Genomic DNA, 26,165 nt, shown 5'->3' with positions numbered 1-26,165 from the left:
TGGCAGAGCGGGAAGGAAGCCCCACGAGGAGCGCAGCCCCGTCTCCCGCAGCCCCTTTGTCGCAAGGAGGCTCGAAGACGACGCGAGGGCGCCTTGGAGTCCCGGGAAAGGCGTGTGCGTCGCGGTCGGGGGCGTGCGGGGGAGAGCTCCGCCGGGGGCCCGGGGCCCTGACGTGCCTCTGCCAAGTTCGGTGGGGTGAGCCCCGCGCCGTGGCCGGTGTCGCACTCCCAGCGCGGCCTCGGGGAGCAGAACCGCCTCCAGCGCGCCGCCGGAGGCCGGAACGTCCCGAGGAAGCGGCCTTTCGGCTGAAATGGGCAAGCGGGGTGTCGGCCGGCGCGAGTCCGCGAGAAGAGCGTTGCGGGCTGATGGAAGAGCGGGGGAGGCCGGGGCCGGAATGAGGGGTCCCGGGCGGCAGGGTGCGGCGGAGAGCGGCGCCGCGCAGCCCGGCTTGCGGGCGGGAAGAGCCCAGATCGGGGCCGAAGGACAGGACACGCGGACGGGTCTTTAGCAGACGGGCCGTGAGAGCGGGCGAGCGGCTTCAGGGCTGGGTCGGAGCGGCGCCGTGGTGGCTCCGGCCATGAAGCCTCTGCCTCGGCTGGGGTCGTGACCCCAGGGCCCAGGCGTCCGGAGCCCCGCGTCGGCTCCCCGCCCGGCGCGCAGTCGGCTGCTCCCTCTCCTCCTCCCCCTGCTCGTGCGCCCGCCCGCTGTCTCGGTCAGAGAAAGAAAAGTGAGGGACGGAGGGGATGGGCCGGCGGGGCCTGGGCGCAAAGACGGCCGCGACGAGCCGGGTGACGAGAGGCGTCTCCGCACACCCGCACCGCACGCGCGGTGGCCGCTGTGAGAGAAGCGGTGGTTCGGTGTCCTCTCCAAAGGCAAAGATAACGAGTGTCTCCACAGCCGCGCCTGCCGTTCTGCAGCCTTTTCACGGCGCTGGACGGCGCTGTCCGGGCCGCCCCGGGCTGGCGTGAAGATCGTGCCCCGTCGAAGGAGGAAAGCAGACGGGTAGCCCTGGTCTCCGTCGCACCGGTCCCACACGGGGTCCCCGAATAAAGCCCCAGAATGAGTCTTGGCGAAAGCGTGTGTGTGTGTGTGTGGCAGGGGGGATGCGTGTACCGGTGTGATACGCGGTTGCGGTATATGTGTGCGGTGTGGTTCGTGTGTGTGTGTGCACGTACGTGTGCGCACGGCTTCTCTCCCCCCGCCCCGTGGGGCTGCAGGACGCCGCCACCTCACGCCGACCACCAGGGGGCAGAGCGTCCCCACAAGTGGCTGGTGTCGCGGGGCGTCGCGCCGCGTTCCAGGGGAGCTGGGCCGGACATGAGGGCGGGGAACCCCGGAGCCCAACAGGGCCCCGAAGGCGGCCAGCCTGGAGTGGCCCTCGGGTCCCTCGTCTCAGCACCACCCGCCGTGGTGGCTCCCAGTGCCAGCGCCGCCGTCAGCCGGCATCCCCCAGATTCCGTCCGCGTGGCGGAGGCGGCCCAGTCCCACGGCGTCCCCCGGCGCGGACTGCGAGCGCGCGGGGGAGGGGGCTGGGGGGGCCCCGGCGGGCGGCCAGGGGGTGGGGCCCACGGCAGGGCCGCCTCCCCTCTTTCCCGGAGCCTGGGCGGAGAGGGAGGAAAACTTCCTGGCCTGGGCTCCGTGCCGTTCCGTCCGCCAGCCCTGCGGGCCCGCCCACCCGCGCCTCCCCCGGCTCCCCAGTGTCCGCCATGGCCAAAGCCTACGACCACCTCTTCAAGTTGCTGCTCATCGGGGACTCGGGGGTGGGCAAGACTTGTCTCATCATTCGCTTTGCAGAGGACAGCTTCAACAACACCTACATCTCCACCATCGGTGAGCCCGCCGGCCGCGCCCCGGACCCCCGGCTCCCCCGGCCCTCTCACCCCTGCCTCTCCACGCGCGGCGAACCTGCCGGCCGCGCACCGACCCCCGGCTCCCCCAGGCCCTCACCCCTGCATCTCCACCGGCGGTGAGCGCGTTGGCGGAGCCTCCTGCCCTGTCCCACACCCCCGGCTCCCCCAGGCTTCCAGATTACTAGTGGCCCCACTTTTCAGTCCTCCAGAGGGAGGCTTCTAAACTCTCTCTCAGCCCAGTCTCAGACCCACCCCCCGCACATCTCTCCGAAGGGTACCCAACCTCGAAGCTCTCTGAGGCCGCGTAACTTCTCGGTTGTGCCAGCCCCTCGTTTTCCTGGTATCGTCCTTCTCTCTCATCCACGTCCTTCGCCCCAAATCCACATGAACCCTTCTGCGTTTATCGCCGTGCATCTCTCCCCACCCCCACCCACCTATAAGTCTTGACCCCCTCTGGATTTCCTGTGCCCCCTGTCCCTGAACATGCTTCCAGTTCCATTAGCCTCTTTCCATCTTGCTGAGTTTCAGACCCTCCCACTGCATCCCCACCTTACCACTTCCCAGTCTCCCTGCCCTTCAGCTTAATGGGGGTGGGCAGGGTGGGACAGAGTGACCCTCTGTCCTAGAAAGTGGCCCAAGTACTGGGAAGGTGGATATACAGTCAGCCAGGCAAGGAGGGTAGGAGTGGGGGAACTTTTGGGGGCTCTGAGTCAGCCTGGTGACTCAGCCTCCTTGCTAGGCTCCCAAAGGGCTCTGGGGAGGGGCCCACGTTGTCACTAATAACGGTGCCTCCCCTCCTCCCTTCTTGTCTTCATCTCCTCTGGCCTGGGAAATAAAACAAGGGGAGTCTCAGGACAATTCTGGTCAGAAAAAGAGAGGAAAATGCCCCCTCTTTCCTGGTTCAGCCTCGGGAGGAATTTGTCTTGCTTGCCAGTGTGGCGGCTCCTTGACTAACATAAACTGCCTCAGCTGGCTCTTTCTCCTGTAGGGCTGGAGGGTGGCGGGGGCACCGAGAGTACAGTGTACTAGGAAAACAGAAGGGAAGAGGAAGCTGAAAGGCCTATTTTAAAAAAAGGTTTTATTTATGGGGTTGCCTGGGTGGCTCAGTGGGTTAAGGCTCTGCCTTCGGCTCAGGTCATGGTCTCAGGGTCCTGGGATCGAACCCCGTGTCGGGCTCTCTGCTGAGCGGGGAGCCTGCTTCTCCCTCTTCTCTCTGCCTACTTGTGATCTCTCTCTCTGTCAAATAAATAAATAAAGTCTTTTTTAAAAAATTTTACTTATTTGACAGAGAGAGGGAGAGATCACAAGTAGGCAGAGAGGCAGACAGAGAGAGGAGGAAGCAGGCTCCATCCCAGGACCCTGAGATCCTGACCTGACCCGGAGGCTGAGGTGTAACCCACTGAGCCACCCAGGTGCCCCTGAAAGTCCTATTTTGAGGGAGACACTGAACGAAGAGAGCTGTCAGCTGGGGTTGCTGGGTGGACCCAAGAGGTGCCTGAAGCTGCCCAGGAGAACTTCCATCACTTAGCCCTCCCAGATCCGTAACATCTCAAGAAAAACAATATGCTTACTGTACAAATACAGCTTTGAGAAAATTCTAGTTTCACTTGCAACAAGGTTGCTTCCCGAGTACAGCCCCTGCAGAGTTCCTAGTACTGCGGTGCCCCAGTCCCTCGTCTCCCAATCCTCCCTGGGTCTCAGCTTCAGCGTGTGGGCTCCCTCCTAGGAATCGACTTCAAGATCCGCACTGTGGATGTAGAGGGGAAGAAGATCAAACTGCAGGTCTGGTGAGTGAACCCTCAGCACTGCGGGGCATATTCCCTCAGTTCCCTCCTGGCACCAGTTCCCTCCCTCTCCCCACTGCTCCTTCTGCCACTTCTCCCAGGCCACTTCCTGTCACTGCCCTCAGACGTCCTCCTTCCATCTCTCTTCCAGCCTGCTCAACTATTTTCAGCTTTTTCGTAACTCTCTCGCCTCTCCTGGCTCCAGAGCATTCTCTGAACTTGACAGTAGATGTCTGCAGGGCTGTCCCGTGGGAAGGGCATTCAGGCAGGTCCCCAGCAAGCGGCGGAATTGAGACGGTCAGTGTGTGCTCTCCCTGAGTCATGGAGAGCCTGGAGAGCCGAGCTGCGAGGGCCAACCTGCCTCGGGAGAGCTGTGGGCTGCCGGCTGTGGAAGCGGGGGCGGCCTGGAGAAGCTTTAGGACGCAGTGGAGAAGAGCAGGTCGGGGCTTGCTGCTGAATGACTTTCATCCGTTACTGAGCCCCTCCGGATCTCTGCCCTCGTTTGTAAAGCAGGGACCAGACGACATGCGTCACGAGGGTAGGGCGAAGGAGGCGCTTGGCACGGAGTAAGTGTTCGACAGATAAGCCCGAGAGACCTTGTCCTTCAGGTCTGTGTCATCTCCCAGCCGTCCTACCTCCTTTGCCCCCTTTACTGTTTTCTGATGCTGTTCCTTTCAGCCCCACCATGTTGCAAGAGCTACATTCTTAGCAGGGGCATTTCTGTCTTTGGAGAACCATTCCCTCTTTCCTGCCCCTTCTTCAGGGACACGGCTGGCCAGGAGCGATTCAAGACGATAACGACTGCCTATTACCGTGGGGCCATGGTACGAGGTGTGGGTCTGGATGAGGGATGAAGCAGCAGAGTGGAGCTGTATGAGTACCCATGGGCAGGGCTGGGGTGGGGAAATTGGGAGGGGGCACAGTGCGCGAGGTGGAGGACCCCACACGGACTATGGGGAGAAGCTTGGAGAGAATTTGCAGGGTTACTTGAAGGGGCAGGAAGCCGAAACGGGGGGAATGGGGCCCAAGGCTCCATGGTGAACTCTTGCCATCCCGCAGGGCATTATCCTAGTATATGACATCACAGATGAGAAATCCTTCGAGAATATTCAGAACTGGATGAAAAGCATCAAAGAGGTAAAGATCCTCCTGAAGAGATGGAAGACCAGGAGCCGTGAAGGTGAGCAGGACCCCACTTGACTCTTCCTGCCTTTGTGCTCCCAGAACGCCTCAGCTGGGGTGGAGCGCCTGCTGCTGGGCAACAAGTGCGACATGGAGGCCAAGAGGAAGGTGCAGAAGGAGCGCGCTGTTAAGGTGAGGCCCAGGCCAAGATGGAGTTGGGTTCCAGAAGGCTGCCGCCCTTTACCCACCTCTCTTCTTCTCCCCTCCACCCCACAGCTGGCTCGCGAGCATGGGATCCGATTCTTCGAGACCAGTGCCAAGTCCAGCACAAATGTGGATGAGGTGAGACATGCCCCAAGCCCACCCCCACTCCCAGAGATGGCCGATAGACAGCAAGCCTGCCCTCCCCTCCGGCCTGTTCTGACCACTCACTCCTTTCCCCATCAGGCTTTCAGTTCCCTGGCCCGGGACATCTTGCTCAAGTCAGGAGGCCGGAGACCGGTGAGTTGGTTCTGCTGGGATGGGCACAGCTGTGTGTGCATGAGAGTACCTGTTAGGAGTGAAACCCCTGGAGACGAGCAGTGCTAACGCCACCCAAGGGTGGATCCCCTTCCAGCAGTGTACAGACCCCAGACGGCCACTGTCACCCTGATCCTGTGCCCTTCCCCCTCCAGGGAAACAGCCAAAAGCCCCCCGGCACTGACCTGAGAGCTTGTGACAAGAAGAACACCAGCAAGTGCTCCCTTGGCTGAGGACCCTAGGCCCGGAGGCTGGACCTGAGGGAGGCAGGGCTGTGGGTGGGCAGGGGAGGAACAGCACATGGGACTTGGAGGGGCTGGAGGTAGGTAGATGGTGGAAGACTAGGAGCAAATGGAGAAGAACACGGGAAGGCGAGAGATGAAAAGGAGGTGGAATAGAGAGGGAAGGAGAAGCAAGGAGGAGAGAGGCGAGGGAGTAACAGGAGGAGAGGGGGCAGGAAGAGACGGGAGGAGGAAAGAACCGGCCCTGGGTGTCAGACCTTCCCTGGGCTTCTAGGGCAGACATAAATGTAAATAAACAGTTGATTTGTTGCTACTGGATCAGGTTTTAGGGTTGTGTGAGAAGGTGGCTCAGCACCCCCTCTGGAAGTTTGACCCTATGACCCTGCACAGTCTTGTCAGTATGAAGGACTAGCACCCACACAAAGGTCCCTGGTTTGGTGACATTCATCATCAGACCCAATTCCTGCCTCTGAGGTGGTTGGGCGGCCGGAATCAGGCTGGCTTCCTGTGACACCGGGACCTGTCCCCACATGGATGAGGAAAAGACCAGGAGATTCTCTGAACCTGGAGATCTGGACATCCTTTTTCTGTTATACGGTTGAGAGGAGCCTTGTGGGCAGAGCCTTGCCTGGTTTCCAGAGGACTCTTTCTTAGGCCTTCCCAGGGGAGTGACAGCCCTAGACTCAAGGAAGTAACAGGTCCTGGTTTTATCCTGTGATTTCTTCAAGCGTCTCTGATTCCACCACCAGTCCTCTTAGGTAGCTGGTAGGCATTATTTTCCACTTTTATAGATGAGGAAAATGAGACACGGAGGAGATTCATTTAGTCATAAATCTTTTTTTTTTTTTTTTTTAACATTCATTTATTTATTTATTTATTTGAGAGAAAGAGCGTGCGAGCGCACACAAGGGATGGGGCCAGGAAGCAGACTCACCGCTCCGCAGGGAAACTGACGGAGTGGTGGACGCCAGCGCGGGGCTCTGGGATCATGACCTGAGCTGAATGCAGATGCTTAACTTACTGAGCCACCCTGGCACTGTAATCATTAATTTTTTTTTTTTAAGATTTTTATTTATTTATTTGTCAGAGCAGTTGCACACAGCAGGGGGAGTGGCAGAGGCAGAGGGAGAAGCAGGCTCCCCGCTGAGCAGGGAGCCTGATATGGGACTCGATCCCAGGACCCCAGGATCATGACCTGAGCCGAAGGCAGACGCTTAATGGACTGAGCCACCCAGGCGCCCCACAGTCATAAATCTTTATTGAACATTTAGTATGTGCCAAACACAATGGTCAATTTTGGGTGGAACTTACAAAAAGGACAAGCAAATTTTAACAAAAACAGTTCCTGGGGCACCTGGGTGGCTCAGTGGATTAAGCCCCTGTCTTCGGCTCAGGCCCTGATCTCAGGGTCCTGGGATCGAGCCCTGAATCCGGCTCTCTGCTCAGCGGAGAGCCTGCTTCCCCCTCTCTCTCTCTGCCTGACTCTCTGCCTACTTGTGATCTCTCTGTCAAGTAAATAAATAAAATCTTAAAAAAAAAAAACAAACAAACAACAGTTCCTAAGTACTGAATAACAAAGAGGCAAAACTACTGGCATGCTAAAAAACCACCACCCAGGGTCGCCTGGGTGGCTCAGTGGGTTAAAGCCTCTGCCTTCGGCTCAGGTCATGATCCCAGTGTCCTGGGATCAAGCCCTACATGGGGCTCTCTGCTCAGCAGGGAGCCTGCTTCCCTTCCTCTCTCTCTGCCTGCCTCTCTGCCTACCTGTGATCTCTGTCAAATAAATAAATAAAATCTTAAAAAAAAAAAAAGGAACCACCACCCACAAACTCAGGCTTGATGACGCATAGTCCCCATAAACATACACAGCCGCCTTGGACACTTGCACAGGAGTTTCTTTTTTTTTTTTTTTTTTATAAAGATTATTTATTTATTTGACAGGCAGAGATCACAAGTAGGCAGAGAGGCAGGCAGAGAGAGAGAGAGAGGAGGAAGCAGGCTCCCGGCTGAGCAGAGAGCCCGATTTGGGGCTCGATCCCAGGACTCTGGGATCATGACCTGAGCCGAAGGCAAAGGCTTAACCCACTGAGCCACCCAGGCACCCCTTGCACAAGAGTTTCTAAACAGCCAAATTATCTCACAGACAACCTTTTATCAGGGTTAATGAAAATGGCACATTTGGCTTCCACAAGTTTAATTTTACAGATAGGAAGTTCAAGGCACTTCAGAAATCCCCGTGCTGGTGGCATGGAAATGGATGGCACAACCTTGGGTCAGCAGCATCTGTGCCACTGTTTGTTGGTAAAGGACAACACCAGGGAAAAGCCTGACCATGCTGGGAGGAGAACTTCGGAATGATTGCATACGTGTGTTAAGTACCAAATTTCTGCGGGGTGAAGATCAGCCCTGGGCTCTGTAGCCAGCAGCCCAGCTGGTGTGCTTTGCTCAGGGTTATGAGGAAAGACTTGCATTTTGTGAATCCCAGGAAGAACACTGACATCTTCATCACACCTCAGAGCAGATGTTTGAAAATCCAGTATCAGAGGCGCCTGGGTGGCTCAGTGGGTTAAGCCTCTGCCTTTGGCTCAGGTCATGGTCTCAGGGTCCTCTGATCGAGGCCCACATCGGGCTCTCTGCACAGTGGGGAGCCTGCTTCCCCCCACCCCTGCCTGCCTCTCTGCCTGCTTGTGATCTGTCAAATAAATAAATAAAATAAAAAAAAAAGAATCCAGTATCCGTGCAGAAACCTATTCAGTTGCTTGGTACAGCTGTTGGAAGTGAGAGTTTAGGGCTCCCACAGCTTGTTACCAGCCGTGGTCAGTTTTGATAAGGAGTAACAGGTTGCTAGAAGGATTTCATCCAAACTTTCCTAACCACTAAAAGCTACTGGAAAATACACCTACTTCCCGTTACATACAACTATAGACATGTACAAACAGTAACTTAAAGGAATGAGCAAACAGTCACAAGAAAAGTGAAGTTTGGTCTCAACTCCCATCTGATGGTCTTTCCACAGTCTGATCGTTCCTGCTCCTGAGGACCCAGCAGCCTTTATGGGATGCAGCATTGCATATAAGCTTCAACTTAAATGCAGTGCTCTAGCCCTTAGGGCTGTGGGGTGGGGGGAGGCCAGAAAGACTTATGGGGATAGGAGAATGTGGGGTAGGGTTAACCAAACAGGCAAGCCGTTTCGTCTTGAGAAGTGGGGGACAGATTACTACTAGTGACCCTAATTGTATGAATTTAAGTACCCCCTGAACTCACTCGGTCTTATTGTCTGGGAGGCTGTGAACCCACGTGTATGTAAAATTAGGAGGAAATTACGGGCAGAGTTCGATTGCCAGGCAGTAAAGCACGAACCCAGAGAGCAGGCCAAGTCTCCCGGAGGGTTATCTCCATGGGGAGGAAAGCGGGGGGTTAATCTTTGGCCTTGGGATCGCTCTTCTGGGCCCTCCCGCTCAGTCTCTGGGTGGCCTTGCAAGTCACTTCTACTCTGAGCTTACAACATAGGGACAAAACGGGATCACCGAAGACCAAGGTGACCGAAACGTTGACGTCAAGAAGTAGGACAGTGATGGGACCCAGTGCAATCAGAGGAAAAAGAAAATATTGGTTGCATGTCGTCCTAACCCTGGAAACTGCGCACGAACGTCCCCGTTTCCGAGGCTACCGAGAGGCGGCCGGCGCCCTGCAAGCCCGCCTCGGTTCTCCCCGGGACTCCCGGTCCCGCGCTCCCGTCCCGGGGCGAATGGCGCTCCCACCGGGGAGCCGGAGCGCGGAGCTCGCCAGGGTACCAGGCCCGGGGACAGTCCGGGAGCAGCGGCGCCGGCGGCTCGGCCGGGGGAGCGGAGACACCACGCCCCGGGCTGGGGAAGTGCGGGGGCGCCTCGCTCCCAGGACCATCCGGGAAGGAACGGGGCCGGATGGCGGCTCTGCGGGACATCCCCGCGCTTTCGGAGGTGGCGGCGGACGGTTCCGTGTCGCTGCTCACCTCGCCCACAGGGGGCCAGTGGGCGGCCACGCAGAAGGACACGGCCGCCGCGAACACCGGCCAAGCGGCCCCTGCCTAACTCGCCGCCTGCGGAGGGCCGAGACTCGCGCGCCTGCGCGGAACGACTCAGCCGCGGGAACCCTCCCAGGTCCCGGCATTCCCCGCGCTGCGGCCTTTTCTCCCGCCCCGCCCCTCCCCCCAACGCGGGCCCGGCATCCTCCGCGGAGCAAGATGGCGGCGGCCGGGACGGCCCCGGAGGCGACGAGGAGCTAGGCCGTCCGCCCCGCGGCCTCTCCCGAGGGCCGGGCAGGTCCCAGGAAGCGAGCTCAAGCCCAGTCCAACGAAGGCGTGATGGCTTTTCCTGCCGTGGCCGTGGGGACGCCCCAGTGATGCCTCTGCCCTGAGAGGCAGTGTCGGCTTCTCGCAGCCCTGACTGGACCGCCGGAGCCTGCGGCGGAAGCGCCCCGGCCGAGGCCCGAGGCCGGTCTCGCAAGGCCCTCCGCCCCGACAGGCGCGACCCTGAGCGCTCCATGCCTGCGGGCGGAGGGAGGCGGCGCCTCCCCCAGGGCTGCCACCTCTGTTGGCTGCTCTGCGCTTTCGCCCTAAAGCTCTGGTGAGGAGCGGCGGAGGGGCCGGGAGGATCGCGTCGTCCCCGCCCCTCGTGGGGCAGGGGGGGTGGGGGGAGGGCGCGCGGGATCCGACGCCGCGGAGGTGGGGACTTCCCTGTTTTCTGGCTTCTGATTTGTGCCTCCCCGTCCCCCACCCTCCTCGCTCCGGCTGCAGCCAGGCCGAGGCCCCCGCGCCCGCGGAGAAGCTGTCAGGTGGGTGATGGTGCGCCGGCCCGGCCCCCAGTCCTCCCACCGAGCCGGAGCGCAGGTGGGGACGCGGGCGGTCAGCGGTGCTGGGAGGTCGGGTGGGGACGCGGGCGGTCAGCGGTGCTGGGAGGTCGGGTGGGCCGCACCTTCGCGAGACCCATTTTCCGAACGAGGTCTGGGGCTGGCCTTTCTCTGCCGTTGCAGTGGGCGCCTCGAACCTGCCGTGCTGGCTGGTGGAAGAGTTCGCGGTGGCAGAGGAGTGCGCGCCGTGCTCCCGTTTCCAGGCCGTGAGTATGTGCTCCCTCCCCGCTGCCGTCCCGGCCTGCGTGTGCCCCAGCATCGCCTTTCGGTGTTTTTCCTTGCAGTTTCGGTGTGTGTCCCCCTGAACTGGTTTCCCTCCGAAAATGTGCCATATCCTAAGTTAATGGTAATATTTGGCTAATAATCATATTCATTTAAAGAAAACCGTACTTTTAGGGGCACCTGGGTGGCTCAGTCAGTTGAGCCTCCTTGACTTTCACCTGGGTGGTGATCTCAGGGTCGTGCCCCTTCTTGTGGGGATCTGGGCTCTTGCTTGACATTCTCCTCTCTGCCACTTGCCAGGTTCATGTGCCCTTACTCTAACTCTTTGAAGATTTTTTTTTAAGATTTTATTTATTTGACAGACAGAGATCACAAGCAGGCAGAGAGGCAGGCAGAGAGAGAGGAGGAAGCAGGGTCCCCACTGAGCAGAGAGCCCGATGTGGGGCTCGATCCCAGGACCCTGAGATCATGACCTGAGCTGAAGGCAGAGGCTTTAACCCACTGAGCCACCCAGGCACCCCTGAAGATTTTTTTTAACCTATAATTATTACAAACCGGTTTTGGGTTTTTTTGTGTGTGTGTTTTGGTTTTTTTTTTTTTTTTTCCCTAATAGACTTTATTTGTAAGACAGCTGGTGCATAAGCCTGGGGGTGGGGCACAGGGAGAGGGAGAGGGAGAGGCTGGATGAGGGGCTCCCTCCCAGGACCCTGGGATCATGACCTGAGCTGAAGGCAGAGGCTTAACCATTTGAGCCCTCCGGGAGCCCCTAAATATCTTAAAGTAAGCGCTAGGGCAAAGTGAGGCTGGAGCTCCTAACTCTGAGATCAAGACTTAAATGCTGACTGAGCCAGCTAGGCACCCCGGTCATGATCATTTTTAATCCCATAGGCTCTGGAATCTGTCCCTCTTAGACTGTTGCCTCTGAAGTGTTCTAATATGTTAATGATCACTCAACCAGTACCTCCACCATCCCCATTAGAACTCTCTCTTGGGGCACCTGGCTGGCTCAGTCGATAAGTGTCTGCCCTCAGCTCAGGTCATGATCCCTGGGTCCTGGGTTTGAGCCCCACATCGGGCTCCCTGCTCAGTGGGGGCCTGCTTCTCCCTCTCCCTGCTTGTGTTCCCTCTCTTGCTGTCTCTGTCAAATAAAGACAATCCTTACAAACAATTTCTTTGTTGGTTCTCTGTTGCCCATCAGCTCTGAGCCATAGCGGGTGGACACCTGGCACTTCTGAATGGCAGTTTTTCTGCTTCTGCTGCCCTTTCCTGACATGTGCTTTGGTCCTTTTCTTCTGACAGAAAACCACCCCTGAGTGTGGTTCCACAGGGTATGTGGAGAAAATCACATGCAGCTCATCTAAGAGGAATGAATTCAAAAGGCAAGTGTTGTTTCTCATTTTGGAACCTTCTAGATCACATCTTTTGTTCTTGTGGTGTTAGGCAGACTAATAGCCCCACATCTTTCTGTCTGGAGGTCGTGTGGCATATGGGGGTCGGGGGAACCAAAGTATTTGAATCCACATTCCAGCTCTCATCCTCAGCACTTCATCATTGGTCTCATTTTCTCATCAGTAGAATTGGTTAATACCAGCTCTGTTTACCTCACTAGAAAGTAAGTTGAACGTCAGATTCAAGTGGGATTTGTATAGGGTAAACACGTTAGAAGGATGACTGTGGCTTCTTCTTTTCTCTCAGATGTATCTTGATTAGGCTTCACTAGAAGGGAGATTGGAGGGAGAGGTGGTTCAGCCTTCCCTGGAAATAACTGTTTCTTCCTGCTCTTAGCTGCCGCTCAGCTCTGATGGAACAACATTTATTCTGGAAATTTGAAGGGGCCATCGTGGGTGTGGCCTTGGTCTTTGCTTGCCTTGTCATCATTCGTCAGCGACAGCTGGACAGAAAAGCTCTGGAAAAGGTCCGGAAGCAAATCGAGTCCATATAGCTACCTTCCACTTTTTGATAGGAGCCTTAGGGATTGTACCTCAGACACAGACAGTAGAATGAACGGACTTGGGCCCTTTGTTCTTGGGAACTTGTGGTGGCACCTACTTCTCTGTCTCTTGTCTAGATCATTAACGAGCAACATACAGAATAGTTTTCTTCTCTATTATAATTTGGTTTGGGACAGGAAGTCCTGGTGGCAGAAATGGGACAGCAGCTTTAGGCCCCAGTGTACCAACTGCCTGTCTTCCCCTTTTCCTGGTACTTATTTAAAATTTTCAGGACAGAATTTCAGCAAAAAAGTTTATTTCTCAGCCAAAACCTCTGTTTCCCCCCAACCCTAACCCCCCCCCCAAAAATAAAATTGCAGATGTATAACAAGAGTATCTGAAATGCCTCATCACATAGCCTGGGCCTCAGGGTACAGATACTTAGAGTGTCCTGAAATGATTCAGACCCCGAGGCCAAAGAACTCCGAATAGGAATCCCAGGGGAAAGAGCCATCGGGGATCCTGGATTCCTTACTGTGGTTGGAAGTGGCCTGGGAAATGTTCCAGCTCACATCTCATCTGCATGCAGGACAGTTCTGACATGCCCACTGGGGCCTGTCTTCCCTCCCCTCTTCTCCAGCAGGTTCCTTGTTGAGCCATTGACACCCGTGGCCCTAGGTGGCCCCTCCAATCCGGGCTCTACCGCTGTGGACTCCAAGTTTTCTGTCATGTCCTTGTGAGTCAGGATATTTCTGGAAATCACTGTGGGCAGTAATAGAGTGTTCCCTTGGATGGGGGGTCCTAGAGAGGACGGGACCGACCTCCCACCTTCTGACTACCCCCAGAAAGCAGAGTCCCACCCTGCCCCGCCTCACCTCCCTGTGGCTGGTGATCATTGGTGCCAGCTTCCCGGAGACCCTGCAAGGGGCTGACACTGGGCAGGATGATGAGGGCCAGAGAAAAAAGGAGGATCTGGAGAAAGCAAAGGGACACTTGGGTTGTGGGGACACTAAAGGAGGGGCCCAAGGGCAGCATGAACAGAGGGCAGTTGCAGTCATTGGGGATGGGAAGGTGGGTACGGTTGGGAGTGGGGGTGTCAGGGTAGAGGTGGGGGCAGATGGGAAGTAGGCAGTACCAGAACACAAGCGCCGGTCTGGGCAGCTTTGCTGGAGGTCTGGGCAGTGAGCATCCGCAGCCGGTGGAGCTGAGCTTCCAGAGCGCTGGCGCACCAGAGAGAGGAGGAGGAATGGAGAGTCCGCTCTCCTGGGAGCCGGGCCAGGAATGAGCCCTGTGTGCCACACGCCCTCCCCCCGGGGCGCACTGTCCTCTGTCACGTACATATTGTGCCTCTCCAGCTCCCGGACTTTCTTCTGTAGTTCCTGGTTCTGTGCAGAACAGGCAGCTGCTCTAGAGCGCGGGAAGGTAGCACAGTGCAGTCACGTGGCCCCAGACCCGGCCTGCCTTGGTAAGGGAGGAGTCCCCCAACGTGGCCCACAGGGGGCAGACACTAAGTCCAGACATACCTGCTCTCCAGCCCGTCGATGTACTCTTTCTTCCGTCGCCGACTGTCCTGCGCCGACTGCTTGTTACGGATCTTCCTCCTGACCTTCTTGAGGGCCCTCTCCTCTGCCTGGGGGCCCCGGGTGTGTCAGTGCTGGGCCTTTCACCTGCCTCAGCTCCCCACGTGCTCTTGTAATCCTGGCTCTTCAGAGGCCATGTTGGGGCCACTGGGTTGGGTTTGGGATACTCTCTGGGGGAGCATGTTACCTTAGTGAGGGGCAGGTGAGACGGCAGGGAAACCCCTTCCTGTCCCAGCAGACGCTTCTCCTCCTCTGTCAGGAACAACGTGTGACAGGGCAGCTGGTGGAGAACAGAGAAAATCGATGAGGGGAGAGGGTCTTCCCTTTCCCATTACCCAGGACCACGCCCCCTACACACCTGGAGAGTTTCTCATTTGTACTAAGGAATAAGTAACCATGAAATGAGGTGAGGGAGGGAACTTCAGACAGGCCCTGGACCAAGCCAGAGGGGCCTCCTGGGGCTGTGAAGGGACAGGAGGGCTTATGTTACATGCTTTGCCCCCAGACTTAGGACCTTGGCACTCTGAGCAAACTAGGGAGGGCTTGTTCTGGTGCGTGCCTCCCCGATTCCGAAGGGTGTTTGAAGACAGGAACTCACTAAGGCAGGGTTTGCTTGATCTCACAGCAAGCAAATGATTCCCTTTTGCCCGTTAACTTTCACTGGGCAGTGTGTTGTCTCAGCAGGGACAACGTCAGGAAGCTCCCTGGAGCAGTGACCCATTTGCCCTCAGGGTCTGAGCCCCACTTTCAAGACTAAAGCTCGGTCTCCTCACAAAGAACTCCCAAGGGTCGCCAGACTTAGCTTCTCGTAACACAGTATGTGGGGCAGGTAGATGACATCTGGGGAACCTGAGCCTGTCAACGGAGGAGCCTGCCTTTCCGATGCTCCTTTTTGAAATACTTGTGCTTCACTCTGACTTCAGAGGAATTTGTCTCTGCTGTTGGCTCCTGATGGCCTTTGGCATTTAGCCAAGCCATTTCTTGTCGTCTTGCCTCTTCCTGATGATCCCTTGCTCCCCTGAAGCCACAAACTCCCTAGTGTTTTGATGGGAAAGCAAGCCTAGAAGCATCAGACTTTTTAAGGTCCCTCAATTCTGAGCTGCTTGGCTTGGACCCTGGGGCCAGCTTCAGCCAGAGACTGGCAGGAAGACTAGAACTTCTTTCCAGTGACTGTTGGTCAACAGTGACCTGAGAAAGACCCCTTTCTCCCCCTACTGCAGAAAGCGGAGCAGCCAGTCTTCCGAAGGCACCTGTGTGTTACCCCCCAGGGTGGTGGGTGCAGCTGCACAGCTGTTTTGGCGGAAAATTCTCCACCCGGTGCCTCCTAGCAGGCTGAATCCCCAGGCAGCCAGCCCATCCCACTCCGTGTCCTGACCTATGGCTGAGTAAACTGCACACAAGATCTGGGCTTTCTCCCAGGCCCTCTGCCCAGATTCCCTCACCCCACCTTCTCCTTATTTGAGTCGTCACCACCTTACTTCCAAAGGCTTCTGTCTCCCTTGTCCTTTCGTGCTCTCAGAGTTGCTCATGCCTCTCTGATCTTCAGGGCCCACAAAAACTGGGGCAGGGTGAGCATGAGTGTTTCCCTTCCTCAGTCCCTCACCCCATCTGTGTGGGTGCGTCTCTTTGCTGGCCAAGACTCACCAGGGTCGCGGGAGGCACTGGGTTTACAGCGCCCACTCTGGGTAGCGTGTGAGCATGAGCAGCGAGGGGCAGCTCCCCGACAGAGCAGGCAGCAGGCGCCGTACATGGTGGGCTCCGTGGACCTGAGGGAGACACAGGTGGCTAGGAGAAAGGAGAGGAAGGGTAGACCCTAATGGCAGCGGGGCCTGGGGAGAGGCACAGGTTGGGGAAGCCCCTTAGCCCCGGGAATAGGGCTGGACCTGAAAGGCCACTCTCCCCTTCCCACAAAGAACACTGACCTAGCTGGAGAGAGATGAGCCCTACAGCCGGCCCAGCTTCCGTTTGCCGCCTCTCCAGGCCCCCTGCCTCATAGACAACCTCACAGAGAGCCGGGGAACTGTGTGCGAGGCCAGGGTCCTTGGAGATGGCCCTGTCAATGCCACGAGAGGCCTCTGAGCGGTCCACTTCATTGGGATCAATGAACAGCGGCAGGAAGTCTTCGGGCTCACTCGCCTGAAGGCCCTGCAGTGTGAGAGAGCACGCAGGTGTGCAGGGGAGAGTTCTGGAGAGCGGCGCGCCATCAGACCAAGGTACGCCCCGCTTCAATTTCAGTCCCCCGTGTCCTGGGACATCTTAGGGGCTCGGTCTCCAGATGACTCCCCTCGCAGCTGTGTCTCGGCCCACCCCCACCTGCGTGCCTCACACTCACACAGCCCCGTCCCCCGCTGGGCTCCCAGCCTCCAGGCTCTCGGAGCTGAGGCCCTGGGAGCTCCGGGGCGGGGCAGGGGAGTCCCAGCTCCAGGAAGGCTCCTGCTGAGACCTCTTCTGGGGGCTCCAGCCACACGTCCAGCAGGTCGGGGGTTCGGAACTCCATCCTGCGGGGAGAGCTGCAGGAGGGTGAGCGCACCCTCCCCACGCAGCTGCTGGGTGCCCCCTTCCTCACCTGGCCCCCGGGGGTCTTCTCCCGTCACCCCCTTGCCTCACCTGCCCCTCCCCCCCGGGGGGGACCTCGCCTCCGGCCTTCTCTCTGCTTCAGACGAACGGGCCCACCGCCGCCTAGCCGGTCCCGAAGAGCCCGGCCCCGCCGAGCCGGCCCAGCCCGCGGGCGGCCCGGAACACCGCCGCTCCTCCTCCCTCCAGGATCTCGCATCCTGGACCGGCCCAGCCAAGCCCCGCCCCCGGCCTGACTCCGGCCGCGCGAAGCGGGCTGTCCCTGGCCGGGAGCCACGGCGGGGGCTGGGAGCCCAGGCGTCCGCGGACCGGATTGCGGGAAGGCACGGGCAGCCCTCCCGGCCTCAGTTTCTCCTAGCGACAGCAAATCTTCCCGAGAGTCTGGGGGCTCTTCAGGGAAGGACGGCGATGGCTGGGACCGGAGGACACGAAGTGCCCGTTCTCCCGCCGTCACTTGGTCAGACGAGCGCACCACAGGCCGGAAAACAAAACCGGGAAGCGGCGGCCGACCGCCGGGCACTGGCCGAGGCAGCCTCGAGGCGCTCTGTCCGCTCTGGGGTCTGATTGGACGCAAGAGGATGAGGGGCAGGACATGGAGCCAATGGGAGCGCCGCCTCGAGGCAGGCTGCGCGCTGACTGGTCGGAGGCTGCCAAGGGGGGCGGGGTGCCGCGGTGGCCGGTCCGGGAGGACTCCAATTCCCGCCCCGCGGCCCTGCAGGTGCGGGGGCGCCGGGGTGTTCCGAGGCCTCGGGGGGGAGGGGCGCAGCCGCCTGGGCAGCCGCTTCCCCCGTGACCGCCAGGCCCTGGCTAGGACCCGGGTGAGGGTGACTAACCGGTTGGCCCAGCTGGAGCTCTGAGCGCGGAGAGTCGCGCCCGCCCGCTTCTGCGCGGGGGCTGCTCTGTCCGCTCTCGCGGGACTCGCCCACTGGCCTGGGGGGCCCACGAGGGGCTGGAAACCGGAAGGCTGAAAAGGCACTGCGGGTTGGCGTGGGGCTTTTCGGGTGTCATTTCCGACGTGTCTGTGTCCTGCGTTTATGTAGGTCACGCGACGTTCTCCTAAACGTCCTTCCCTCTCGTCTCTGCAGGGCACTGAGCAGGGAGTGTCTCACCGACACGATCAGAGTGTCGGGACGCTCGGGACGCCGGGGGCGGGGGGAGGGTGCTCGGTTAAGCCGCTGCCTTCGGCTCAGGTCAGGAGCGCAGGGTGCTGGGGTCCAGCCCCGCATCGGGCTCCTTGCTCAGCGGGGAGCCTGCTTCTCGCTCCGCCTCTGCCTGCAGCTCCGCCTGCTTGTGCGCTCGCTCGCTCTCGGACGAATAAACAAACAAATCTTTAGAATGTCGCACCACCACAACTCAGGATGGCTTGCCTTGGCCTAGTAGCTGATGGGCGAGGAGTTCATTTCACATACAGTAATGGAGCCGCCCTCGGTGAGTAAAGCAGGAAGGTTTGGGGTGTGGATCCAGAGCTCAGGCCGGCGGTCCCCTCCTGAAACGTGCCTGTGCTGAGCGTAGACAGGAGCAGGATTTAGTGTTTATTGAGTAACTATTGGATGTTCAGGCATTTGACATGACTCCTATAATTTCTCATAGCAGGTTGTAGCTTGAGAGAGAAGTAACTTTGTCAAGGTTCCGCTGTAAGTAGAACCAAGGTTTGGGTGCCTGAGCTTTTTGCTCTGTGCCAAGCTAGTTTCCTGCTCGTCTTCCTGCATCTTCCAGCTCAAGTAGTGCGCAGACAAGGCGGGCGTCCTAGATTGACGCAGAGCTGTAAGGAAAGCGGAGCTGTCCTGGCTTAGACCTCTCCTAGAGCAAGAAAGGTTTCAAAGGGCTTCTTGCAGGTTGCATGTGCAGGGATGATTATGAGGAAAATGTAATCAGCTTCTGTTAATTAGAACTGGAAGGAATTGGGGCGCCTGGGCGGCTCAGTTGGTTAAGCCATGCCTTCGCCTCAGGTCATAATCCTGGAGTTCTGGGATCGAGTCCCGCATCAGGCTCCCTGGTTTGCTTCTTCCTCTGACCCTCTCTCCCTCTCATGCTCTCTCTCATCTTCTTTCTCTCTGAAATAAATAAAAATTAAAAAAAAAAAAAACTGGAAGGACTCACTGGCATCATTTTCTAATCCGACTTCCCTCTTTCACCTGCTTCATCAAATTCCTGAGAGAGAAAATGACTTGCTTAAGATCACACATCAAATTAAGGTAGAGGGATGCCCGGCTGGCTCAGTCAGTGGAACATGTAACTTTTGATCTCAGGGTTGTGAGTTCAAGCCCCATGTTTGGGGTAGACCTTACTTTAAGAAAAAAATGTTGTAAATACACACATTAAAAAATTCATATTAAAAAAACAAAGTGGGGGGGTGCCTGGGTGGCTCAGTGGGTTAAGCCTCTGCCTTTGGCTCAGGTCATGGTCTCAGGGTCCTGAGATCGAGGCCCACATCAGGCTCTCTGCACAGTGGGGAGCCTGCTTCCCCCCGCCCCTGCCTGCCTCTCTGCCTGCTTGTGATCTCTGTCGAATAAATAAGAATCTTGATTAAAAAAATTATTTTGGGGGGGATGCCTGGGTGGCTCAGTCGGTTAAGCCGCTGCCTTCGGCTCAGGTCATGATCCCAGGGTGCTGGGATCGAGTCCCACATCGGGCTCCTTGTCCTGCAGGGAGCCTGTTTCTCTCTCTGCCTCTGCCTGCCACTCTGCCTGCTTGTGCTCTCTCCCTGCTTCTCCCTTTCTCTCTGCCTGCTTCTCTGCCTACTTGTGATCTCTGTCTGTCAAATAAATAAATAAAATCTTTAAAAAATATTTTTAAAAATTTATTTATTTTTAAAGATTTTATTCATTTATTTGACAGAGATCACAAGTAGGCAGAGAGGCAGGTGGGGAGGGGAGCAGGCTTCCCACGGACCAGAGAGCCCGATGCGGGGCTCGTTCCCAGGACCCTGAGATCAGTGCCTGAGCCGCAGGCAGAGGCTTAACCCACTGAGCCACCCAGGCGTCCCTAAAAAAATTATTAAAAAAAAGCCTGGGGTCCCTGGGTGGTTCAGTCGGTTAATCATCTGACTCTTGATTTCGTCTCAAGTCATGATCTCAGGTACCTGGGATCAAGTCCTGCATTGGGCTCTGCCCTCAGTGGGAGACTGCTTCAGGATTTTCTCTCACTCTGCCCCTCTCTCTGCTCTCTCTCTCAAATAAATAAATAAAATCTTACAAAAAAATTAAGGTAGAGTTGGGACACATCTGCAGGTGTCCTGTCTCCCAGTCCATGATTTCTTGTTAATGTTACTAATTATCAGTAATATTAAGGAGCACACTCTAATATTCTCTAATACACTCTAATATTAAGGAGTCAGTTAAGCATTCAGCTCTCAGTTTTGGCCCGGGCCATCATCTCCAGGTCTTGGGCTCAAGCCCGTTTCAGGTTCTGTGTTGAGTGTGGAGTTTCCCTGAGATTCTCTCTCTCCCTTTCCTTCTGCCCCTCCCATTCATGCTGTCTCCGTCTCTCTCTAAAATAAATAAATAAGTCTTTTAAGAAATAATAATAATCTTTTTAAAAAAGATTTTATTTATTTATTTGACAGAGATCACCAGTAGGTAGAGAGGCAGGCAGAGAGAGAGAGGGAGAAGCAGGCTTACCGCTGGGCAGGCAGCCCATGTGGGGCTCTATCCCAGAACCCTGGGATCATGACCTGAGCTGAGGCAGAGGCTTAACGGCTGAGGCACCCATGTAACCCAAACTTTTTAAAATTTTTATTTATTTGAGAGAGTGTGCATAAACCTGGAGGAGGGGCAAAGAGAGAGGGAGAAACAGGCTCCCTGCTGAACAGGGAGCCCAATATGGGGCTCTTGATGCCAGGACCCTGGGATCATGACCTGAGCTGAAAGCAGATGCTTAACAGACTGAGCCACCCGGATGCCCCAGAGTTTCCTCTTAACGGTAATTTTTTTTTAAAGATTTTATTTATTTATTTGATAGAGAGATCACAAGCAGGCAGGGAGGCAGGCAGAGAGAGGAGGAAGCAGGCTCCCCGCGGAGCAGAGAGCCCGATGCGGGGCTCAATCCCAGGACCCCGGGATCACGACCCGAGCTGAAGGCAGAGGCTTAACCCATTGAGCCACCCAGGCGCCCCCTCACATTCCCTCTTGAGGAAGTTGCTGGCCTCCATTTCCAGAGCCTTAAGAGACATTACTCCTGCCTCTTCTTGAGACGGTGGTCTTTGCACCTTTGCAAAGACTAGGCTGAACCCCCTTCTTCATTTCCTTTTTTATTTATTATTTATTTTTTTAAAGATTTTATTTATTTATTTGACAGAGAGAGAGATCACAAGTAGGCAGAGAGGCAGGCAGAGAGAGAGGAGGAAGCAGGCTCCCCGCTGAGCAGAGAGCCCGATGGGGGCCTCGATCCGAGGACCCTGGGACCATGACCTGAGCCGAGGGCAGAGGCTTTAACCCACTGAGCCACCCAGGCTCCCTCATTTCCTTTTTTAAATCCTACCCTCCAGTGAGGTTAGAAGATTCCGACAGCACAGGGAATGTGGGCCAAAAGGATCCGGGCTAAGGAAACAGGAGGGTGCTGAGTTGCGAGTACTTGGTGCCATCCAGGAACAGAAAACAAGGGAGGCGAGCAGGGCTGCGGGGGGAGGAGTTGCAGAGCTCAAGGGGAGTCTGGAGAGAACCCGGCTAGATGCCCTGAGGCGCGGTAAGGACGGAGGCTGGAGCCTGCGGAGAGCGGCGGCTCTTCCCCGGGCAGGCCGTGCCCCCCGCCCCCGGGCCGTGTCCCACCGGTTCCGGCACACTCTCGGGGAAGACAGAAGCCGCACAGAAGTGCCCTCGGGCCCTGGCGGTCCAGAGGGATTACTGTCAAGGAGCGGCCGCTCTTTGCTGTTTCCCTTTCCCAGTTCCGCCGCGTCCTCCTCCTCCGCGGTGAGCGCCGGAGAGGGAAGTCGAGCGAGGAGTCCGTCCTAAGACGGGGCTGTTTCCCCCCGGCGCCGAGGGCGCAGAGCGGGTCTTCGCGTCTCCGCGGAGATGACTAAGAAGGCGCAGCCGGACACCGGGACCCGAGCCCGGCGTCCCAGAGCGGAAGACTCGGCTCCTCGCGCGGGGTCCCGACCCCCGCCTCGCCCGCGGCGGCTCGCGCTTCCGGCCAGCGGGGCCAGTTGGACCGCCCCGCGGCGCCCCGGGCCCGCAGCTCCTGGGCCCGCCCCCTCGCACTCCCGCCCCGCCCCGCCCCCGCCAGTCCGCCCGCCGGCCTCCGATTGCCTCCAGGGCACGTCACTCCGCGTCGGGTCCCGCCCTCCGCGCGCCGTCATTGGCTGCCGCCGGCGGGGAGGCGGGACGCGGCGGGGCGGGGTCCCGGGTCGCGGCGGAACCCAGCAGCCGCTGCGGAGGGGGGACCCTGTCGAGGTGAGTGTGCGCCCCGGCCGTGCGGGCTGGGCGGCCTGGCCGCGACCCCGCCACCTGGGGCCCCTGGCGGTGGCCGTCTGCCCGCCGCTGTGCCTTCCGGCGCGGCGCTGGGGAAGCGGGAGCGGGGAGTGATCCAGCCCCAAACTCGCCCTGCCCAGGTGGCCCGCGACGCTCCCCCGACGCTCCCCGCGACAGCTCGCGCAGCCCGACCCCCTCGGCTCCGTCCGCTCCTTCCTGCGGGGGCCCCGGCTTCTCCTCTCCCGGAGGGCCGCGCTCCAGGGGAAAGGTAAGGAGACACCCGCGGCGCCCCGACGCCGGAACCCCCGCGCAGGGTCCCCAGTTGAGCCGTCTGCGGGCACGCAGGCTGCGGGGCCCGGCGTGCACGAGCCACACGGGGCCGGAAGGTCGGAAGGCGGCGGGGGGAGGAAGCCCCCCTCCGCGGACAAGCCCTCCCCTCTGCTCGGCCCCATCCGCAGGTGACCGCCGCCCCGCTCGCTGTGTCTCCCGTCCGACAGCCGTGCCTGCCGCTGCAGCCACCATGGGGCCTTGGGGAGAGCCGGAGCTGGTGGTGTGGCGCCCGGAGGCGGTGGGCTCGGAACCCGCAGGGCCTGTGGGGCTGGAGGTGAAAGTCGGGGCCCTGGTGCTGCTGCTGTTGCTCACCGCGCTGTGCAGTCTGGTGCCTGTCTGCGCGCTGCGCCGGCCCGGGGCTAACCCCGAAGCCTCCGGTGAGCCTCTCGGGTCCCCGCTGCCGCCCCGCGCTGGGCCTAGGGAGGTCGCTGGGAGCTGAAGAGGGTCCCCCGGGCACAGGAAGGCCAGAGGGAGCCTTGCTTGGGGCAGAGAGGCTCGAGGGGGTCCAGGCTCACTCCCGTCTGTGCTCCCCTGTCCAGCCTCCCGGCAGAAAGCCTTGAGCCTAGTCAGCTGCTTCGCGGGGGGTGTCTTCCTGGCCACCTGTCTCCTGGATCTCTTGCCTGACTACCTGGCGGCCATAGACGAGGCCCTAGCGGCCTTGCACGTGACGGTGAGCTCTGGCTGCTGCGTGTGACCCTGTGGGGGTGGGGGCTTCAGTCACATCGCTGTGGGAGAGGGGGCTTTTTCGGATCTCTTCCTGGGGTGCTCCGTGACCTTGTGACCGTGCGGAAGGCACCGAGCATGGGACCCTATGAATTGTGATTTTTAGTGATGGGGAATAACTTTCTGTGGTGCTCCCCCACCCCCAGTCCCTCTGTGACTGTGATGCACTCCGGGATGTGGAGAGGAGCCTCTGGCCAGGCATGTGACCTCCTCCGGGAATTTCTCAGCCCCAGCCTCCAAGAATCAGCTTCGTTCTCACACCACTTGGCTGAAGGGGTTGGCGGTAGAGCGCCCTACAGGCCTGGGAAGGGTGGGAGGCCTGGAGTCCGGGACCAAAGGTGCCATAACCCAAGGAGGTAGGGCGTGAAGAAGATCGAGTACAAGGCGTAGGAAAGTCTCAGGGGAAAAACTGACACAGTTGTGCAGAGGTACTGGGAAGGCCCCCCGCACTCTTCCTCTTCCTAAGACTGGGGAAGTGACAAAGGATGTACCCTCTGTGACTGAGTGCCCGTGTCCCTGTGTGACTGTGTGTAAGTCCGATGGCCCCATGATACTGTGTGGCTCTGTGTGTGAGCATTTGGTGAGGCGGGCAACGCGTGATCCTTCCTGTGTGCCTTCGTGTCCCACTCTGTGTAATCTGTGTCAGCCACGGCAGTGGGGGCTGCTTTTGCGTCCCCTTCACAGCAAACATCTGGTAGTGTCTGGAGACGTTTTTCGTTGTCACAACTCGGGGAAGGAAGGCTTTGTGCTTGCTCTTGGCATCTAACAGGTACAGATGAGAATGCTGTTAGATCCTACTGAGCACAGGACAGCCTTCCAAAATGAATTGTCCAACCCCAAATTTTGATAGTGCCAAAGGTGAGAAGCTGGTGTCTGTGTGGTCCTGCAAGTGACACTCATATGGGAGGAGGGAAGCAGGAGATACGAGGAGGAGCTAGGAGAAGTCGTGTCCACTCCGCCCCGGGTGACAGGGGGCCAAAATGGGCTAGAACCAGCAGGACTGCTGACTCTGGGCTGGGCCTCCTCTGTGTGGTTGTGGGTGTGTTTGTGTAAGTGAGAGGAGCCCTGCGCCTGTGGGGGACCCTAAGTCTGCGTCACTGGGACTCCTCGAGATTCGGAGTTTGACCGCTCTTCCCCACTCTCGGCCCATCTGCCCTGTCTGCCCACAGCTCCAGTTTCCCCTGCAAGAGTTCATCTTGGCAATGGGCTTCTTCCTGGTCCTGGTGATGGAGCAGATCACACTGGCTTACAGGGAGCAGTCAGGGCCACCACCTCGAGAGGAGACCAGGGCTCTGCTGGGAACGGCAAACGGTGGGCCACAGCACTGGCACGACGGGCCAGGGCTCCCACAGTCAGGGGGAACCCCAGCAGCCCCCTCAGCCCTGCGCGCCTGCGTACTGGTCTTCTCCCTGGCCCTGCACTCGGTGTTCGAGGGCCTGGCGGTGGGGCTGCAGCGGGACCGGGCCCGGGCTGTGGAGCTGTGTCTGGCGTTGCTGCTCCACAAGGGTGTTCTGGCGGTCAGCTTGTCCCTGCGGCTGCTGCAGAGCCACCTGCGGGCACAGGTGGTGGCTGGCTGTGGGATCCTCTTCTCATGCATGACCCCTCTGGGCATCGGGCTGGGGGCAGCTCTGGCTGAGTCGGCCGGGCCGCTGCACCAGTTGGCCCAGTCTGTGCTGGAAGGCATGGCAGCCGGCACCTTTCTCTACATCACCTTCCTGGAAATCTTGCCCCAGGAGCTGGCCACCTCTGAGCAGAGGATCCTCAAGGTCATTCTGCTCCTTGCAGGCTTTGCCCTGCTCACTGGCCTGCTCTTCATCCAGGTCTAGGGAGCTCCAGGGGCCCTTGACCTTCCTTTCCTTCCCCAGTGTATAAGAGTAGGAGTGGGGAAGGGAGGATGGAGGGTCAGAGAGTTCTCTGGGAGACAGGGATGGAGTCTTTGGGACGGACTGACCAATGTGAGGGATGTGGTAGACAAGAGCCTGGCCCCAAGGGATAGGCAGGTCACTAAGGACATGATCGGGGATGCATACTGGGGAAGACACCGAGTGCTAGAAAGTCGGAGTCAGACACTATGTACAGGCACGGGCTGGTGGTGGGAAGCCTGGGGGGCCGTACCCAGCGGCCGTGGGATGGGGAGGTGTGGAGGAGGCCCAGCCCAGAGTCAGCAGTCCTGCCGGTTCTAGCCTGTTCTGGGCCTCTGTCACCGGGGGCGGAGTGGACTGCTGCTTCTCCTAGCTCCTTCTCTGTATCTCCTGCTTCCCTTCTCCCAGAGGACTCATGCCAAATGGCTTCTTCCTGCCAGTTTTGGTACCTTCTCTGGGTTCTCTAGTCCTGCTCACTTCTCTGTTTTTAAAGTGCCAAATAAATCCCTTCCCACTTTGTCAAAAAGCACAGCGATGGCCCTGGACCCGGCCCAACATCTCAGTGAGGGTCTGCTTGCCCTTTCCAGGCAGCCCTATTTGCTGAGCTGAGGTTGCGGGAGGGTTGGCAGGGCTGCGGCCCGGCCCGCTCCGCTTTGCGCCCTAGGAATCCTGAAGCGACATGGCTGCCGCGCGCCCGGATGACAAACACTGAGCTGCCAAAACTTTTTTATACCAGAGGAGCCCGAGGGGAAGGCTCACCCCCAGCTATTTTTGGGGAGGGAGGGCCGTGGATAGAGCCACGTCCTCTAGAATCTATTTTACTAACTGACCGGTTTTGGGACTTGTTACCCAAATAAAAGATGTTTCTATACATTTGTACAGTGTCTGATTCGTTTGTCTTGGGCAAGGGGTGGGCACGTGGCCCGTCTGAGGGGGCCTGAGTCCCAGACGTTTATAGCTGTTATAATAGTCCCGCTCTCGTTTTCTCTCAGGCGCCGTAGGCCCCTTCCTCAAGACCCAGATTTTACCTCTTTTGTTCCTTCCGTCTTCCCGCCCTGTCTCCACCCCTTCCCCTTCCTCCCGAATCCTTCCCTCGCCCGCATCCCGCTCCCCTTCGCGCTCCGAGGCTGGAGA

The 26,165-nt window shown here is 58.4% G+C and overlaps 4 protein-coding genes across 6 annotated transcripts; 3 read left to right on the top strand and 1 right to left on the bottom strand.

The window, feature by feature from the left end:
- Positions 1-1,155: 1,155 nt before the first annotated feature.
- Positions 1,156-5,835, top strand: LOC111138968 (RAB13, member RAS oncogene family). Of its 2 annotated transcripts, none has more exons than XM_022491025.1 (8): positions 1,156-1,830; positions 3,577-3,637; positions 4,398-4,458; positions 4,694-4,771; positions 4,859-4,948; positions 5,033-5,098; positions 5,204-5,257; positions 5,431-5,835. In XM_022491025.1, the coding sequence occupies exons 1-8, from the start codon at positions 1,707-1,709 to the stop codon at positions 5,506-5,508; spliced, it is 612 nt and encodes a 203-aa protein (XP_022346733.1). In that variant the 5' UTR covers positions 1,156-1,706; the 3' UTR covers positions 5,509-5,835. The 2 variants fall into 2 exon arrangements, with proteins under 2 accessions (XP_022346733.1, XP_022346732.1); XM_022491024.1 differs by lacking the exon at positions 1,156-1,830 and adding an exon at positions 1,848-1,966 and having other exon boundaries at positions 3,577-4,200.
- A 3,878-nt stretch (positions 5,836-9,713) lies between these two features.
- Positions 9,714-12,674, top strand: LOC111138944 (jumping translocation breakpoint). The gene is made up of 5 exons (XM_022490969.1): positions 9,714-10,121; positions 10,292-10,329; positions 10,528-10,610; positions 11,926-12,005; positions 12,412-12,674. Exons 1-5 carry the CDS (start codon positions 10,039-10,041, stop codon positions 12,566-12,568), a joined length of 441 nt encoding a protein of 146 aa, XP_022346677.1. The 5' UTR covers positions 9,714-10,038; the 3' UTR covers positions 12,569-12,674.
- A 75-nt stretch (positions 12,675-12,749) lies between these two features.
- Positions 12,750-17,156, bottom strand: LOC111138943 (cAMP responsive element binding protein 3 like 4). Of its 2 annotated transcripts, none has more exons than XM_022490967.1 (10): positions 16,745-17,156; positions 16,470-16,647; positions 16,060-16,282; positions 15,782-15,903; positions 14,325-14,417; positions 14,081-14,187; positions 13,896-13,964; positions 13,693-13,777; positions 13,433-13,529; positions 12,750-13,319 (listed from the first exon to the last, which is right to left on the bottom strand). In XM_022490967.1, exons 2-10 carry the CDS (start codon positions 16,632-16,634, stop codon positions 13,126-13,128), a joined length of 1,155 nt encoding a protein of 384 aa, XP_022346675.1. In that variant the 5' UTR covers positions 16,635-16,647; positions 16,745-17,156; the 3' UTR covers positions 12,750-13,125. The 2 variants fall into 2 exon arrangements, with proteins under 2 accessions (XP_022346675.1, XP_022346676.1); XM_022490968.1 differs by having other exon boundaries at positions 16,581-16,647; positions 16,745-17,153.
- Positions 17,157-22,059: 4,903 nt separating this feature from the next.
- LOC111138905 (solute carrier family 39 member 1) lies at positions 22,060-25,904 on the top strand. Its single transcript, XM_022490887.1, has 5 exons — positions 22,060-22,098; positions 22,257-22,384; positions 22,575-22,823; positions 22,986-23,116; positions 24,339-25,904. The coding sequence occupies exons 3-5, from the start codon at positions 22,637-22,639 to the stop codon at positions 24,993-24,995; spliced, it is 975 nt and encodes a 324-aa protein (XP_022346595.1). The 5' UTR covers positions 22,060-22,098; positions 22,257-22,384; positions 22,575-22,636; the 3' UTR covers positions 24,996-25,904.
- The last annotated feature ends 261 nt before the right edge of the window (positions 25,905-26,165 follow it).

This window comes from Enhydra lutris, unplaced genomic scaffold, assembly GCF_002288905.1.
Source record: "Enhydra lutris kenyoni isolate GAN:26980312 unplaced genomic scaffold, ASM228890v2 scaffoldscaffold94, whole genome shotgun sequence".
NCBI lineage: Eukaryota > Metazoa > Chordata > Mammalia > Carnivora > Mustelidae > Enhydra > Enhydra lutris.
Note: the sequence above shows the minus strand (reverse complement) of the source record. Positions and strands in the feature narration are given on the sequence as shown.